The sequence below is a fragment of the Haliaeetus leucocephalus genome, unplaced genomic scaffold (assembly GCF_000737465.1).
Source record: "Haliaeetus leucocephalus isolate CR32 unplaced genomic scaffold, Haliaeetus_leucocephalus-4.0 Scaffold167, whole genome shotgun sequence".
NCBI classification, from domain to species: Eukaryota; Metazoa; Chordata; class Aves; order Accipitriformes; family Accipitridae; genus Haliaeetus; species Haliaeetus leucocephalus.
The window spans coordinates 946,744-964,530 of record NW_010972603.1 but is presented as its reverse complement, the minus strand read 5'-3'; the positions used below and the strand labels follow the sequence as shown (position 1 = coordinate 964,530).

At 36.8% G+C, this 17,787-nt stretch overlaps 1 protein-coding gene across 1 annotated transcript in view; it reads right to left on the bottom strand.

Moving 5' to 3' along the window:
* Nucleotides 1–4,981: 4,981 nt before the first annotated feature.
* WDR36 (WD repeat domain 36) overlaps nt 4,982–17,787 on the bottom strand; it is a 32,495-nt gene continuing 19,689 nt past the window's right edge. Inside the window, exons 15-22 of the mRNA XM_010563451.1 lie at nt 17,566–17,645; nt 13,821–13,928; nt 12,534–12,631; nt 10,880–11,022; nt 10,115–10,231; nt 9,795–9,876; nt 7,293–7,480; nt 4,982–5,521 (exon numbers count right to left, since the gene is read on the bottom strand). Coding sequence (XP_010561753.1) covers nt 5,372–5,521; nt 7,293–7,480; nt 9,795–9,876; nt 10,115–10,231; nt 10,880–11,022; nt 12,534–12,631; nt 13,821–13,928; nt 17,566–17,645 — 966 coding nt within the window. The 3' untranslated portion in view covers nt 4,982–5,371. The remainder of the gene's footprint in view (nt 5,522–7,292; nt 7,481–9,794; nt 9,877–10,114; nt 10,232–10,879; nt 11,023–12,533; nt 12,632–13,820; nt 13,929–17,565; nt 17,646–17,787) is intronic.

Below are 17,787 nucleotides of genomic sequence, written 5' to 3'. Positions count from 1 at the left end.
ACTCAATCCTTCTGGGGAAAAAGGAATAGCTAGGGCAGAAAGATCGTAGTTATTTTGTCCTTCGTTTTTCTTTCCTCAATTTATAACTGCTTCACAAAATGAAAAGCACAAGTGCTAAGGACATTTAACGACAGCATTTTATTCTCTTCTAACACATACTGCAAACCCATCAAAAAAGTAAAGCAGACTCCTTACACTGACATCAAGTAAGGCACTGATTGGATTCCTCATCTCTAAAAAGGAAAATTATTTTTTTTAAAGATAATTTTTCATCAAGTAATTCTTAAGAAGCACAAGTTTTACAACTGGTGATGTGATGTGCTGAAAATACTGATATGCTAAGATGCCATGCTCAGGAAACATCTGCTGATGTCAATGGCCAAAAAGAGAAACTACTTATATATTGGTGATCTTTAAACAATGTTAAAATCCTTCAACACAGCTCATCAAAAGAGTTCAAATACGCCAAGAATTGCTTTGGCTTTTCTACTTCACAGAAGGCAAATGAGTACCTTCCAGTTTCCTTACTCTGGGACAATGATGCTTGCATTATGACAATTTGCACAGACTTGAGACCTTTCCTAACATTTCTTTTGAAGAAGCAAGAGTTAAAATTTGAAACTTACAAAGTGTTCAAGTGCTTCAAGTTAGGGGTCTATGCTGGCTACTGAACAATGTGTAAACATTTGCATCTGTTTACTCTCACTTCACATATGCCTATTTTTCCTCATAATACCCTTATTTTTACTTGAAATAAAAAGGAAAGTAAAGATTGCAGTGAAACTTATTATAGCTTAGAGAGGAGCAACCTTCACTGTTCAGAGTTTGAATCCAGCCAGCAACAAATTCAGGGAACAAGGTCCAACTAATTGGTTTGGTACTCACCTGAGTACCAAATCAGTTTGGAAAGTACAACACAGTCAAAGTAAAATAGTGGAAGTACTGGGACCCACATTGACAGGACTGCTGTGTACAGGACAGAGGAGCAGGTATGCTCAGAAGCCAAAGAGCAGAGAAAATCATGGTGAAAACGGAGCACAGGAACACAGGCAGGCACAGGCAAGTAACAGACTTGAGAAGAAGCTGGGAGGAGTGCTGTGACACACAGTACTGGGGAGAATCGTAACAAGTTGCTAGTAAAAGCTAGCCTAAAACGAGCTTGGCATTGTTTAAGAACAGTAAAATCTTTACTTGTCCTGCTTAGAAGAAAGCCTAGGGTTAACAAGTATAACCCTTAATACAGCTAATGATTTTTCTCACACCCTATTGCATATGCCATTACAATGCCAATAGGCTAAAATGAGTTCTTATAGACAACATGAAGCCCAATGTATCAAATGCCACTGTAATGTGGCTTACCACTTGTAATCAACAACTTTTGACTAGTATCACAAGATATTGTCCTTGATGTCTTGAGTGAAGGAATAATACAGGAAGTAGCAGGTGAAATATCCACTTATATCCACTAGCAAGTAGAGATTATTTTTTATTTCTGAAGAAGAGATTAATGGCAAACAGTTGCTCACCATTTTGATGCAGGGAGAAAAACAACAAAATAAAAGGCTAAGAACAAGAAGCAATCAGAGCTATTGGTGTAAGACTGGAACCAGCTTTAAGAATAGTCAAATATCCTGAAATAGCAGTGATGACTAGGAATTTTGAGGAAAAGACAAAAGAATAAAGGAGGTGGGATACCACTAGCATCTAAAGACTATTTTCTGAAGGAAACAATTGAAGTCTTCCAGGTAGACTTCAAACACATTTCTGTATGATATAAGAAACTGCATTAACACACTTAATGAGATCACCCAGACTGCAAATATTATGTCAACACGATTATACATCAATTGTTCGTGAAAATTAGCTTGCTGGTTCTGCTTTCAGAAGAATGGCCTGTTTGGCAAAAAGTATGTCTTTTTTCTCCAGATTACATCAAGTAGTCCAGAAAAAAAGAAAGTAAGTAAAAAACCTCCACCCTCTACAAATCTTCCGAGTTTTGTAGACAAATCTTGTACATACAGATTTAAACATCTGTGCCCAAAAAAGGTTCTTTTATGTCGGTGAAAAAACATGTGTGCGCTCAGTAAAACGAAGTATCTCCTTCACAAGTAGAAACCATTTCACAGCTGGTCTGTGAAGCATGAAGACTAGAGCACAATTATTATTTCTCACATTCAAGAAGTAGCAGGGGCATACATTAGAACATAGGGGGTCTGGAGTATACTAATAGAAATACATTATTTCCCTTAGTATTTAGTAGGTCCCATTACTACAGGATGTCGTGAAGGATAATGGGTTCCAAAAGAGATTAGATGAACTCACAGAGAACGAACAGGTCTGTCACAGAATATTAAACACAACTCTTAAGAATACAGCTGGGTCATGAAGTACCTAAATAGCTGTCTGCTGAAAGCTGGTGTGATGTGCTTGAGAAAGGATCACTTTACACATGACCTATTTGCTAGACCCTTTGCATCTGTTCCTTGCTCCAGCTGGAGAAAGGACACTAGGCTTGACAGATCTTTGCTCTGATCCAAGAGGAAAGTTCTTTATCCACTGTTCCTTCTTCTACTGAGGCAGGTCCACAACTATGGACTTACTAATCTTTTAATATTCTAATGTCTTGGTTCAAAAAATGATTCTTTAAAATCTTCTAAATTTGTTACAGTAACACCTATAAGCTCAGATGTTTATTATGTATTAACATTTGAGAGACTGAGAGATTTGGGACTGCTTCAGATCCATTCAAGAAATTAGGAGTAACAGGTATCACCAGAAGCTAATCATTCTATGGTACAAAGGATTTTCTTAAATCTCAGTATTAAACTTATAAAAAACCCTCAAGTGTACATCATTTCCCATGGACTCCACATTCTCAGTCCTAATTGGCTAGAATGCCACAGTCTGTAAACTTCCGTAGCATTTCTCTGTTCTCTTCAAGCTTTAACATGAGTCAAAGTTATGGATAAAGAACAGCCAGAAAACAGAGAAGCTGTAAAAGCTGACTTCCCATCACCTTTGCACTCCTTTGATAACCCTGATGACTTTTCTTGCAAATTTGAGCAGCCAAAAGGATGCTGATCTCATGATACATATGGAATTGTTGCTTGTTTCAGGCAGTATTCCATACTCTACATTTCATGTACATGTCTGCAGATAATTTCTTCCAGGATATATAACTAAAAAGTGGTGGCATTAAAAAAAAAAAATCACATATATAGAACAACAAAACCACACTATTGTTTCAGTCTTATGCCAAATGCAATGAATTCATTGTCCTGGTCTTGGCTGGAATAAAGTTAATTTTCTTCTTAGTAGCTGTTACAGTGCTGTGTTTTGGATTTAGGATGAGAAGAATGTTGTTAACACACTGATCATTTTCAGTTGTTTCTAAGCAGTGTTTATACTAAGTCAATGACTTCACAGCTTTTCATACTGCCCTGCCGGCAGAGGCTGGGAGTGCACAAGACGTGGTGAGAGGACACAGCCAGGACAGCTGACCCAAACGAGCCAAAGGGGTATTTCATACCATATGATGTCATGCCCAGTATATAAACTGGGGAGATTTCGCCAAGGGGCACCATGGCTTGGGAATTGGCTGGGCATCGGTCAGTGGGTGGTGGGCAATTGTATTGTGCATTGCTTATTTTGTATATTCTATTATTACTATTTTCCATTCCTTTTCTGTCCTAGTAAACTGTCTTTATTGCAACACATGAGTTTTACTCCCCCCCCCCCCGCCTCTCTCCCCCATCCCAGTGGGGGCAGGAGGAGGGAGTGAGCAGCTGTGTGGTGCTTACTTGCCAGCTGGGTTTAAACCATAGAATCATTTAGGTTGGAAAAGACCTTCAAGATCATTGAGTCCAACCATCAACCATGCCCACTAAACCATGTTCTGCAGTACCCCGTCTACACACTTTTTTAATACCTCCAGGGATGATGACTCAAACACTTCCCTGGGCAGCCTATTCCAGTGTCTGACAACCCTCTCAGTAAAGAAATTTTTCCTAATATCCAATCTAAACTTCCCCTGCCGCAACTTGAGGCCATTTCCTCTTGTCCTATCTCTAGCTGCCTGACAGAAGAGACCAGCACTCACCTTACTACAAGCCCCCTTCAGGTAGTTGTAGAGCAATAAGGTCTCCCCTCAGCTTCTCCAAACTAAACAGCCCCAGTTCCCTCAGCTGCTCCTTCTAAGACTTTTGCTCCAGGCCCCTCACCAACTTGGTTGCCCTTGTCTGGACACGCTCCAGCACCTCAATGTGTTTCCTGTAGTGAGGGGCCCAAAACTGAACACAGTACTCGAGGTGTGGCCTCACCAGTGCCCAGTACAGAGGAAAACATAACACCATCTTTCAAGTTTTCTCATGAAAATTGCATACATTTGTATTAGTTACTCTGTTAGTCTGTGTCTGTAGCTGAAGCGTGTGAACTACAGCAAAGGCCTTGTCCAGGAGATTCTTCCGCTCCAAGGCAGTACTCTCAAACAGCAAAGTTTAAGTTTAAAGATAATCCCACTTTTGAGTTCCCCAAATCTGCCCAAACCTTATTATGTGAAACCTAAATATCAATTCATAAAAGTAACACCTGACTCAAAAATTTCCCACAACTCAAAGCTTTTATTTCAGTAATCTTTATCTCCTTAAGAAAATAATACTAATTTGTCTAAGAAATTGAGCCTCCAAAATTAGAGCAAGTAACCTGGTTATAAAAAATGGGTGGGTTTTTTGTTTTTTTTTTTTTTCAAGTTCTGTCATTTTTAGTGCAGCTAGAAACCTCTGCTTTCAGAAATAGGTGTCTGAGGCAAAACAGTGAACACAGCTTGCCAAAGGGAGAAGAAAACTAATTTTTACAAGCTTTATAGAAACAGTCTGATTGCAGAGGAATGAAGTTTTTATATTCATTTGTTTTAAACTATTGTTAATAAATTGTTAAGAATTCAGACTTTTTGTTTTATTTTTGCATCAACAATAATTGTTTATTAAGCAAAATATAGGTTTTGGTTTCCTGCACAGAAATTACATTCCCGCTTTTTTTTTTTTTTTGCAAGTAATTTCTTCATGCTGATTAACATTTTTGGTCATGAAAACATAAGGTAGCTAGCTACGTTACCTGTAGCCATCCAACTGTTTGTTCATTGATAGCACAAACTAATACAACATGAATATTTAAGCTGCACATATTAATTTTTGCTCCAACTGAAGGGAACAAAAATACTCAGTTATGCACATTCTAAAACACTTTACCATACACAGATGTATAAAATACAGCATCAGAACTCCTGGTATAATTATTGGAATCCAGTATTTTTGGTAATAAATTGTACTATTATTCCAAGGGGAACTTGATGCAGACAAAATCCTTAAGTATTTTACAGCAAAGCACTTTTCATATATGTTAACACACAGAGGCTCTGATTGAAGAGAGTCTGCAAATAAATCCAAGTTTCCTCAAGTTGTGTTGACAATCTGGATACTTCTTCCAACAGGTTTGGCTCTGATGACAGAATCTTAAGATGTAACTGAAAATTAAAACAAGTAGTTAGTGAGACAAATACAGATAATAAAAAAATTAAAAGATCAGTTTCCTCATTCAATTCCAATACTTTGCTATCAGGAATTTCCCAAGTAAGGGAAGGACACACTTCCTTCAATTAATTCCCTCCATTTAACGCTGCCTCCCTTTTGCTAGTCTTTTACAAGCCATTTTACTTCAACATATGTATTAGATAGGATAAGGCAGCAAAATGTCTTATATGTGTTATTGCTTTACTAGATCTTCTGATGCTGCTGCTGAATCTATATCACACACTTCTCTAGAAGGTAACCTTCTCCTCTTTCTAACCTGCATCACAAATTCCTCTTTAGGCTAGAAAGGGTAAACAGATGCCCTGAGGTCAATCAGGATTATTATTTTAATTATCCATGTTGCATAAAGCAAGAAGAATGATGCCAGCACACTCTATACTGATAGAGATGATATCTTTCTATGTAATAAACAGTAACCTTGGTAAAGCATAAAGAAAAGAAACCTCTCAATCTCATAGAGAGGCAATACATCATTACCACTTAACAGATGGAATAGTTATTCTCCTGGCTACACTTAAACCTAGGAGTCTTGCTAAGCTCAGAGCTGTTTTACTTGGAAGCTACAACAAAAGATATTGGTGTGCATGTGTCACAGGGTGAGTTTATATTATTCTACTGCAGTTCAAATCCGGAGTACATTTCTGAAGAAAATTACCTAGCTGTCCCTAATCTACTTTACAACAGCTAAGTTTCTTTTGTGTGAAACTAAACAGAAAGATGAATTCTAACATCTAATATTGCAACTACTAATCATATCCAGTCCATAGGACCAGACTAATAATAGACATGATAAAAAGCCACTGGTGAATGAATATCAAGACCTCAACCCTAAGTGTTTCACTTTACAGATCTACTTCTATTCATCTGCACTACTTATTCTCGTGGAAGCTGTCCCACGCATTCTATTTAACCCCAACAAAAGGAAACAAGCAAGTCGTATTTGTCCAGCATTACACTCTACCTTGAAAACCAATCCCTGCAATATTGCTATCAAGAAATAGTCAGTTAAATAGACAGTATTGCACATGTCTGAATGTTTATAACAACTTTTTTACTAGTAAACTGTAATTATTTGCTTTCCCACAGTTTCATAAATCACAGTATCTTGACATGGTAAGCATTTGTATATCAGAAGGGTTTCAACCTTCTGCAGAACCACCTTCTCTCTAAGAGTAACTGCTACTGTATTTTATCACAATAACTTTCTAACTTCCACAACCTGGGAATAATTTCATTAGCTCTGTGATGCTTAACAGTTGACAGAAGAAAGGCAGCCCACTGACATGGAAGATGAAAGTCAGGCTTGCTGTGTCTAGTGATAAGTCTAACAAAATGCCTGTTGTACTTCCCCAAATATTGTGCATTGAATTCTTGTCTTACTGAAGACAGCATATCTTAGCTTAGCAATTAACAACCATTAAAAAAAAGTTAGGTATGTTACAAAAATAAAAACAATTCTAAGTAACAAATACTAGAATAAAAACTGTCTGGCATGGTCCTCTTCACAGTATCTGGTTTTAGCAAGTTTTTCTTGACTGTGACCTGATGAGTTGCCAAATTATCCAATACATTCAGTCAGTCATTTTAAAACCATCCCCAACAAAACCCACTTAAGATAATTCTTTCAAGGAGACAATTTACATCCTTTTACTGGACAACCATTTTAAACAGGACTAATATAGAATTTTATAAGAAAATTGTTACCTTTAAAAATAGTGCAAGGTATGCCTGCGCAAGTTCAAAGTTGTACTTCTTATTCAGCATCATCCCAATCATTCTCAAAAAGCTTAGCATTACCTCCATTGAGCCACCACCTTCAGGGGCCAAACCCCTTAGTTCTATCTCAATGTTAGATGGTCCCAAGCTTTTCAGTAAGTTAAGTGGAGCTGTATCTGTGTTAAAGCATCGAGGGATACATTATCAGTAATATTTGCAGAAAAGAATCTTACAAATCCTTCATGTGGACAGGTTTATTCCAAAATTCTTAAGCAGTGACTGTATGTTTGAAGCTTCTACTGTTTCCTCATTTTTTCATCTTCCACAAAATGCCATCCTGCCTTTAATTTACTGTACCATCACATACTACAGAGAAGTGTATCTCTAATAAGACAGTTGCATTTTATTTGTAAGTTCACCTTGAAAAATACAAGTAACATCTTTGTATCACTTTTTTTCCCATTTCTGTCTTTTAAGCAGAACAAAATTTCTTATTAACCATGTAACACTGTCATTTTACATCTCGGCAAGAATCACTTATATACTCAGGACTTCAAGCTATTACTGCAAATACATCCTAGAAGAGACAAGGTTCTACTTTTACTAGGAATCTTTACAGTGTTTACTCTTACTGACATTAAGCTAAATCGAGGATCATCTGGTGCACTCTAAGGTAGTTATTACTTTTGTAAAGTGAATTCCTCCTGCTTTTCCTGTGACCTGGGGGGGGTGGGGGTGGGTGGTCGAAATCTTTTCCCTAATAGAAATACATGCAATCTACAAATTCTTTCCTCCTCTTCGTAAATGTTCTTCCTCAGGATTTCTACAATCCTACCTGATCTTTGAGAATTCCGTCCACTTGCTTTAAAAATGCAGAAATAAAAATATGTATGGTTGCAAAGACAGCTGTTGGTAAAAACATTTTTAAAAATGTCCTCTAATTAATATTTCTTTTGCTAAGAAGTACGACTTCTTATACTCTTACATCATGGTAAATAATGGTGTCAGGCACTGGCTAATATTCCTTTGGTAGTATAAATCTGCTTCCACCTGTATTTGATTCCTGTGAAAATCATTAGCTAGTTTTAAATGTAATTGTGATATTAACAGTACTGAAGAGATGCATTAACTCATTTTTGTACTGTGACATTAAAAAACCAAGCATAGAACATACTATGAGGTTGGTACATATACAATATGGAAAAGATGCCCAGCTCAATCTGTGTTCACAGTCCTGATGTGAGGTACGAAACCCTGTCTCCATCCCAATGGTAAGACAAGATGGCTTAGAGTATAATACTAATTCTTTGCATAGCCTAGTCACCTTTATAAAAGATGCTTGTAAACTAGCAAACACAGAGCCATGTTACACACCAGCACCTTCCTGAGTCAGGAGCAACAGGCTCCCTGGATTGGGATTACAGCACAGATCCTGGAGCACACCTGCCTTACAGCAGAGAGGTGGCCTGAGGGAGGCCCATGGGACCACTACTGCAATGCACCATAGAGTGCACTTGCTCCCAGGTACAGCCAGCCTCTAGGTGCTTGGTTAGGTTTTTAAATATTCACCTGATATTTCACTCTTCTCTGAGCAGCTCTGAAGCAGCTTAATAGACACTATCAATTGCAATACTAAAAACACAGCATAAAACCCACACCCTGTTTGTGACAGGTAATAAAGTTCTATGCACAAAATGTTTTAAGTGCAGTTGAGCAAGCTGATCATCTCAAAAGAGTTTAAGAAGGGGTAGAAAACCTCCCAGAAGAACTGCCTTGTGGACAGGCTATCAGTGACTGTCGATTTACATTTCCAAAGGCAGCTATATTATCAATCATTTCCAAAAATCTGAATTTTCAATGATTCTGTAGCAGCACAAGGTAAACAGGGAAAACAGCAGGTACTTTCCACAGGCAACTTAAGTGACTGAATTTCAAAATGAATTGAATGTTAAAAAAAATCCAACAGCTTATTTTTATGTCAATTATTTCTTCTTAAACTTTAAATTACAAAGCAATCAATTAAAGCTCTATATTTGCTGAATGTTTAGTGAAGTAGCCCTTGAAAATAGAACTTGCTAGGCAAATTATTTTTTTCATGTTTCGGTGAATCACGACTATTGCTTACCAGATCATTCCCTTCCTTTCTTACCCTAGAAGTAATACATAGCACCTCTTCTGCATGAGATCATCAAAATGTCCAAAAAAGTCTAACAATCTTAGGAACGTTACCTTCTTTCTCTGTGTGGGTTTTAGCCAGAACTGGGCTCCATGCTGCAGGCAAGCTGGAGTACCAAAGGATCTTTGATCTAGATTGGCTGTCTACGTATTAGCCAGCTTTATACATAACAGGTCATTCTCTTTGCCTTTGCTACTGTACTATGCATATTTTTTCCCTCATAAGTGTTACACACAATTCTGGCATTAGAAATCAAACATATATCAAAATATTATTAGGATCTACATTTTTAGTGAAATGTTTACTTAACTTACATTCATTAGTGCTCAGGGCTTCTTCAAGATAAATGTAGAAATCAGATTTCTGTGCCAATACTCCAAGGTTTACGACCTTTGACTAGACCATGAAAGTATAAAAGAGTGTACATGAATACGCAAACATATTTTTACATCTCCATTAGATTCTTTTCCTACTGACAGAATAAAAGACTTTCAGAAAGAAAGCATTAATGTAAATGTGTTAAAACTGGTACTTTGAAGTCTTTAGCAAGATTTCACTCAGCACTAAAAAGCATTTAAGAATTTTCTTTTAAAATACACTATATAAACACCATTATATTGATTCTTGTTTTTACCTGTGTATCATTTTCTTCCTCTGGAGCAATATATCGGGGTATAAGACCAGGAACTGTTGGTATGAAGAAAGGGGCTGACTTGGGAACTTTTGGTGGCTCTCTCGGTTTATTTTTTTTCTGTTAATTAGATATTTGAATTAAAATCATCATCATAGTAAGAACATGTGGGAATTTTGTCTGTCAGGAGTTTTATTTTTTAAATACTATGAAAAATGCAAGGACTAACTGCAAAGTAAATACATAGGTAAAATGTTTTACCACTAAATAGGAAGCTACTATCTAGAAGAAAAACAGCCCCTCTCCCAAATCCCAGAGATTGTGAAAAGCACCATATAATCTTCTACTGCAAAATCTTGAAAAATACCTGAAAAGTGGGATCAAATATTGTGATTAGGTAAATGCAGCTCATAGAACAAGGGCAAATATATCTGGCTGTATATTACTATTTTTTGCACATTCCCTCTTTTTCTGGTTATGAGAATGTCCAACAGTGATTTGGAGGCATAACCTCGAACAGCTTTACAGGCACTTACTAGCTGCATTGACATCAAAGTATCTGCCTCCAGACATCTCTTTTGCATGTTGCAGAAATAGTAATGGCGAAAGTTATGAAACATTTCCTCCTCAAGACTTCTTGAATGTCCAAGAAAATGGTTAAGACAATTGTCTGTTTTACGTTACAGGGGAAATAGCCCTTATGTCCTTCTTAAAAAATACAATCCAAATACTACAGTAGATAAGCAATGGTGTACCTAATATCATTACCTTGATAACATCAAGACTGAGGAGATTTTTCCACCTTGATTCCGGTAATGAGGAAAGGGTCACCAGCTGCTCTCCCAGTTGCTCAGGCGAGACATATTCTACCATTTCATCACATGTTTCTTCATCTCCTGCCACATCCACATCTTTCAAGAACAGATATCTTTTATGAACATACATACTTCATATTTATTTGTTTAAAAACCAAAACAACACGATTATTTCTTTTGCAATTTTTGAAAAACACATGCATAACAGCTATATAAAAGGGTGCTAGCATACCGTATAGCTGAAAGGCTACAGAAGCAATCTTTATTAACCCTATGAAATATGAAATTTAAATTGAAAACAATTATAGCTAAAATGCAGAATTGGATAAACAAGATTTTGAAGACTAACGAGATTTATCCGCTTTGGCTGAAATGATATAAAAGCAATTTATAGAAGTCCTAAATGAAGAACAATGGATTACTTTTAAAATTTTGTTAACTGTTTCAAAATATATGCATGACTATTTTAGTTCTTAGTTACAAATCTGCAAAATCTTTGCATTTAAATACACACGTTATTCACAACCTCTTCATAGGTATGACTGAAGTGGCACATAAAAATGAAGAAAATCTCAACATTAAAGCACAGCATCACACAACAGAAGATATGCAGCCTGTCATTAGGTTTTCTCTAGACTTCCTATGTAGTCTTGACCAAACACCTCTACTTTCCCTTCCTTTTTGCAAAATACATGTGGCTAAAACCACAGATGTGATAGAAAAGCCTAAAACAACATAAAAATGTAAACCATTAAAAGCTCTGAGCATCTAAACAGGAACTTTACATTTGCTGAAGACAGACAGTGAATTAAACCGTTCAGCCAGGATCAGTTTATAGGATTAAAACATTCAAAGTTTTCGGATTAAATCTTGTCTCCCTAATTTAAGTATCTAAAATGAGTGTGTGCTTAATAAAGCAGTCATCATCTAGTATATTCCTCGCTCTTTTACACAGTCAATAGCTAGGTGTGTTTCTCCTCCAGATGGAGATCTAATGTAGGCACTGCTAAACTTGGGCAGACAAGATCTCCATCTAGAGGCCTTCAGAAGCACAACCATTTCTATTAAATATCACAAATGCAATTTAGGCCTTTCTTTCACTGGGAATCTAGCACAGACATGCGGCAGGTCAGCTGAACTGAATTCTTGTGCCAACAAGACAATATACAGCAGTGAAACTACGATGGCATACTGGCAGACAAAAAAGTTGGAGGGAAGTGGAACAAAGAACAATCCACTTCCCAAAGCCAAACAGTAACATTAATTTCAAACTGGCCTCACAGATGTCAAAACAGAAGGTATTTACACAAGTCTGGGATTAAAAAAAGCCAACAAATAGCACAGATGTTTTTATTAGCTACAAAATCTCCTTGAAGATGCAGAGATCATAACAATGTAATTCTTTATGTCTAAACATAGAAACATGACTAGATTTTAGTAAATAATATCAGCATATGAGTAAGTATGCCAAAGCCAGCAGAAGCAACAGGAACAGCTCAGAGAAAGAATACTAAGATGCAGTGAGTTTTTACTGAGGAAGCAAACCATCTTCTATTTGAAATATAATACCAAACTGAAAATAAAATACTCTTTCACCTGAAGATTACCTTGCACAGGGCAGGTGCTAGGGCGTGTCACCATAGAAGGTTCATAATCTGCCGGCAGAGGCCGTAAAGAGACAAGTGAATACAGAGAACGGTTTGACCTGAAAAATAAGGCAGGCATTTTAAAAACAATCTTCAGGTGAATGGCAACAAGTATTTTAGACATAATTTTTACTACAGTCTAATACTACTGCACTATGGTAATTCAACAGGTTCTATTCAAGATTAGTTTTCCTCATCTACCAGATAAACAAGATATGAAACGTAGCAATACACATCATCTGAAAGCCTGAAACATAAAAGTTATGCTGAAGTATTATTGCCAAGCATGTTTAATACATACAGCATTATCAAGTATGATTACTTCAATCATTGCCAGGTACTGTACTTACTTGAAATTGCAAAATTGCCCATCTAAAAAGCTTGCTTTGTACTTAATATGTACAATACATTATGCAAATATATATGATTCATCCTGCTTTCACAGAATTTAAGAGTAGTACTCTTAGCAAATTTTCTTGGGGTTTGGAACATGCACACAAGTCATTCTGGCAAATGATCTTTTCTGTCAATATAAACCAGGGCTAGGGAAAAAAATTTGTCATTATTCACAGTGAAGCACTTTTACTTAAGCATAGAAAGGTTTAACAGCTGAACACCCCTCAGGCAAAACTACAGGCAACAAATGTAACCTGAAAGATCTATCTATCAAAAGGAAAAAAAAAATTAAAAAAAAAAAAATCAAACAAACCACTTAAAAGGTGTGTTACTTCAGTACTGGATGTGACCAGTCATCTGCTTTAAACTCGTATCAGGAGGAAATTGAACCAAAACACATTTTACATCTGTGCTGATCTATCATTAATAAACAGAAATAATCACAATTTCCAAATTATACTGAGAAATCTCAGACAACATTGTATACCAGGGCAAGAAGAAAAGCCCTTCAGAAAGTAACAATATATGAGCATTGACATTTCAAAAGGGGTAAAAAAAAAAATAGAGTAAAAGAAAAACTTTAGGAATGGCATAATACAAATTCTTCAGAGTAAGAAAGAAACATTTAGAAAAAAAAGAACATTTAATTATCAGAATAAATATCTTAACTGCAAGAGATTTTAAGATTTATGAACCACAACAATGCAGAACACCTGTCTTAATTAGAACCAGAGAAGACAAAACCCCAGACATGATACCTCGCAGAACAATTCTCTATTTGCAATAAAGGTGATTAAAAGAATTCTTCTCCATCTGAAATTCTGTGTAGAAATAGCTATATTACATACTCACCACAAATAAATTCCAAGATCATCCACATGTGTTGAAGCCAGAAAATCTCCTGTAGGAGACATAGCAAGGCTCACAGCTGCAGAGTCTACCAGAAAACAATCTATGAGGCTAAGGAGAAAAAAAAAAAACCACAACAGAGACTGAATGCAAGCAGGAGACTGGAAGTATTTATACGAACTAGTATATTAGAAGTATTCAAATACGACATATAAACTTAGCAAATGTATGGCATTGTGCAACAAACCACCCACCTCTATGAAATTCTCCAAAATCAGCTAAAGCTACCTCCTTAGACATCCACATTCCGTAGAAAATAAGATGAACCATCTGTTCACATTTAACTCCTTATGCCTAACACTAACCTTCTCAGGAGCCATAAATTTCATACTTCCAATCAGCCCCATGCTGCTCTGAGCTAATCTTTTAATGCTCTACCATTAATTGTCAATTCCCTCTCTCAAGATACTTCATATACACCTGGGTAACACTAGAACCTAATGCTCCTAAAGCAATGAATGAACCGTACGCTGCAAAATTTGATTATCTGCAACAGTTTGTTTTGACATTACCATATCTTCAGCCTGATATACCATTGCTTGGTAATTTCTTTCCCTATTGCATAAAACTGAAAAAATACCACATAAAAAGGAATTTTAAATATTCAGTAGTACATGACTATTTTAACAATAAGCCACTTTTGAGTTCTGGATGATGCCACAAATCCTGGATGATGGACACCCTAGTAGACTTCCACTCAACCCCAGGTTCATAGCACTGCTTGTCACTTGTTGAGGTATAAATTCCAGTTACTTCAAACTGTAAGAAGCAGTTAAGTTTGACAACTACTTCACTGAGAGAACAAAAAGAACAAATGGACAGCTCGAATACTTTGTTCTTGTTTACAGACCAAAATCAAAAGCAAAGTGAGAAGTGACAAGAGCAACTAGTTCTACAACCCTGTTGTGTTTACTAAGCATAGAAAAAATACTGATGTAACAAAGCAGTTTAAAATGTAAAATCTTGTAGGCACGTATTTCTTAGGTACTGAGCACTCCTGTAACGGTTTGACAAACCATGTTAAAAATAAAAGCCATTTTTTTCACCAAATGGAACGTTTTATTCCTTCTGCATGCTGTTAGACACACGTTACAAGCAAAAAGTAATCAGGTTAAGAGCCACATCATTCATCACTTTCAACGTAAAATATACAAACACTAAACCCATAAATGCCAGAATGTGTATCAGTTACATGACACATTTTGCACACAGTGCATAATGGCTAGAAAATTTACCATAAATACTGTTTCTAGTTTCAAACCTATCCTTTTACCACAATCTTTATCAGTAACTGAGAAATACTGTTCAATAAAGCAACTGTAAGGAACAACTGCAAAACAAAGTTAACACTAAATTAAATTTTTCTACTTACTGAATTTATACCATGATTAAAATTACAGACTGGGGGGAGGACGCAGGGAGGGGAATCAATCCACTATAGGACAAGGAGAGACATGCTTGCGATTTTTACACAAAACGTACAGTAATTGCTAAATGAATCCTGCATGGGGACTGAATGCATTGACCCTTACACTTCCTGCCTAACTGCAAAAGTGAGGCAATGGAAAGTATAAAATTGCTGAGCTTACAGTATCAACATGTTTCTCAAAAAGCCCTACCTAAAAAACATGCACTAGGAATACTTACATTATGTAAGGACAGTTAAGCAGCATTCCCAAGTAAAAACAGATGTTCAGTAAGTAAATGGTATGACATCTATTAAAGTCAGTTGGTATTTTTCATAATGTAGGACTTGGTCATCTAAAAACATGTGTTCCATCCTTTTAGAAGGACAATATCAAAGCTGAGTCTTTAGAATGCACAGTTTGTAATTCATGTCTTCTATTTATGAGCAAATATACCACAGTAGAAGTTAATCAAGCATCTGGCTTTTTATTAAAAGCTGTTCTTCCTTTTCAACACACTCCTCTCCCTACAGTTATGGGAAAACCTCTCCTTTAAATTCTGGAAGAACAATTTAACCTAACTACTTTCAAAAACAGGGTTTGTCATGTACCTGCCTAGATTTCAACTTTACCAGAATTTCTTGCAGTTAATTAAGAGAGAAGACACAAAATATTTACTTATGTGTTACATGCGAACAAGAACTAGTGTTAGATTACTTTTTAAAAACCAGTATGGGTGGATTCTTACTGTAAAGTGTTAGTTATTATAGAAATGGAAGATAAAAGTAACATTTCTGAAGTTTTCTAATTAATGCTGCAATTTTTTGTAGGCACATCATTTTGGAAGGGAAAGAGGGTTAGAAAGAGGAAGTCCAAACAGAATGCTAATTTCCCTCCCTTTTATACTGGAAAGAAGACAGTTACTGTCCATCCCATCCCATTTTAGACTAGTGTCATTCATCATGTAAGAATACGTCAATTGTTTGTTGAGATTCAACACACTTTTTGTAGTAAAATGAAAACTTTTACAGTATACAAAATTATTTACCAAACCACATCAACAAAAGTAATCAATCCAAATGAAACCATTCAGTCCCACGTACGACTAGAGCTGCACACTGCATAGCACTACTTCAAATTACTAAAAATCTACCTTATGTGCTGCTAAAAGAATGCACTGACAGAACCTGAAGTTACTTTTCAGCCTGTTTTTTCTAGGCTCCTGAACTTCTTGTGTGTACTTGTGTACTTCTTGGCCAAATTTCATATTGGGAGAAGACTACTCACAATGGATCATAAAAGAGTGTTTTTGGCAGTTGCAAGCATGCACAAATGAAAAATATAACTGAGGTAAAGCCTACTGTGTTGCCAAGATGAATGTGAGAACAGCCTTCTATTTACACAACCAACTGGAGTACTGCATCCAACTCTGGGGCCCCCAGCAGAAGATAGACATGAAGTTAGAGCAGGTCCAAGAAAATGATCAGAGGGCTGAAACATGTTTCCTACGCAGAAAGGCTGAGAGTTGGAGCCTCACCAGAGGCTCAGAGTCAGAGTCTCACCCTGGAGAAGAGAAGGCTGGGAGGAGACCTTCTTGTAGACTTTCAATACTTAAAGGGGGCTTATAAGAGAGACTGAGACAGACTTTTTAAAAGGGTCTGTGGTGACAGGATAAGGGGCAATGATTTACAACTGAAAGAGGGTAGGTTTAAGTTGGACATAAGGAAGAAATTTTTTACTGTGGGAGTGGTGAGACCCTGGAACAGGTTGCCCAGAGATGTTGTGGATGGCCCATCACTGGAAGTGTTCAAGGTCAGGCTGGACAGGCCTTCGAGCAACCTGATCTAGTGGAAGACGTCCCCTGCCCATGGCAGGGGGGTTGGGCTAGATCTTTGAAGGTCACTTCTAACTCAAACCATTCTATGACTCTGAATACTTCAGCATATCACACAGCAATTCACCTTAAGCAATCTCTTGCCATTTAGATCATAGTGCTGCTTCCAGACAAAGAACAAATTCACACTCATTCACACTACATGAAAACTCCAGGTTTCATCACTAGATCTTCAGGACATTGTTGTTCTGTATACCCAGAAAAAGGCACACATTGCTAGCATCACACACAACCAAAATACTGGGTACTGAGTTGTTACACCATGTACAACTGAATATCACATCGTACAACTGGGTGACAGAAAATCAAGCCAGAAGGCTTTTTACCACTTAACAGACAGAAAGGGGATTATAATACATTTCTCCTATATGTTTTTAAACTGACTCACCATCCAGAGGGAAGGTCCCAAGTTTTAATGGTACAGTCCATTGATGAAGTTATCAGCCAACGACCATCAGGACTGAAAGTCTGAAATAAAATAGTCCATTTAAAGACACAACTAACAAGTCAGTCCCTGCAGGAGGTCCTGTTTAACACAGTTCAAGATTAGACTACTCCCTAACATCAGGATGAAATGGTCTGGCCATAAACCAAAACTGACACTACCTTA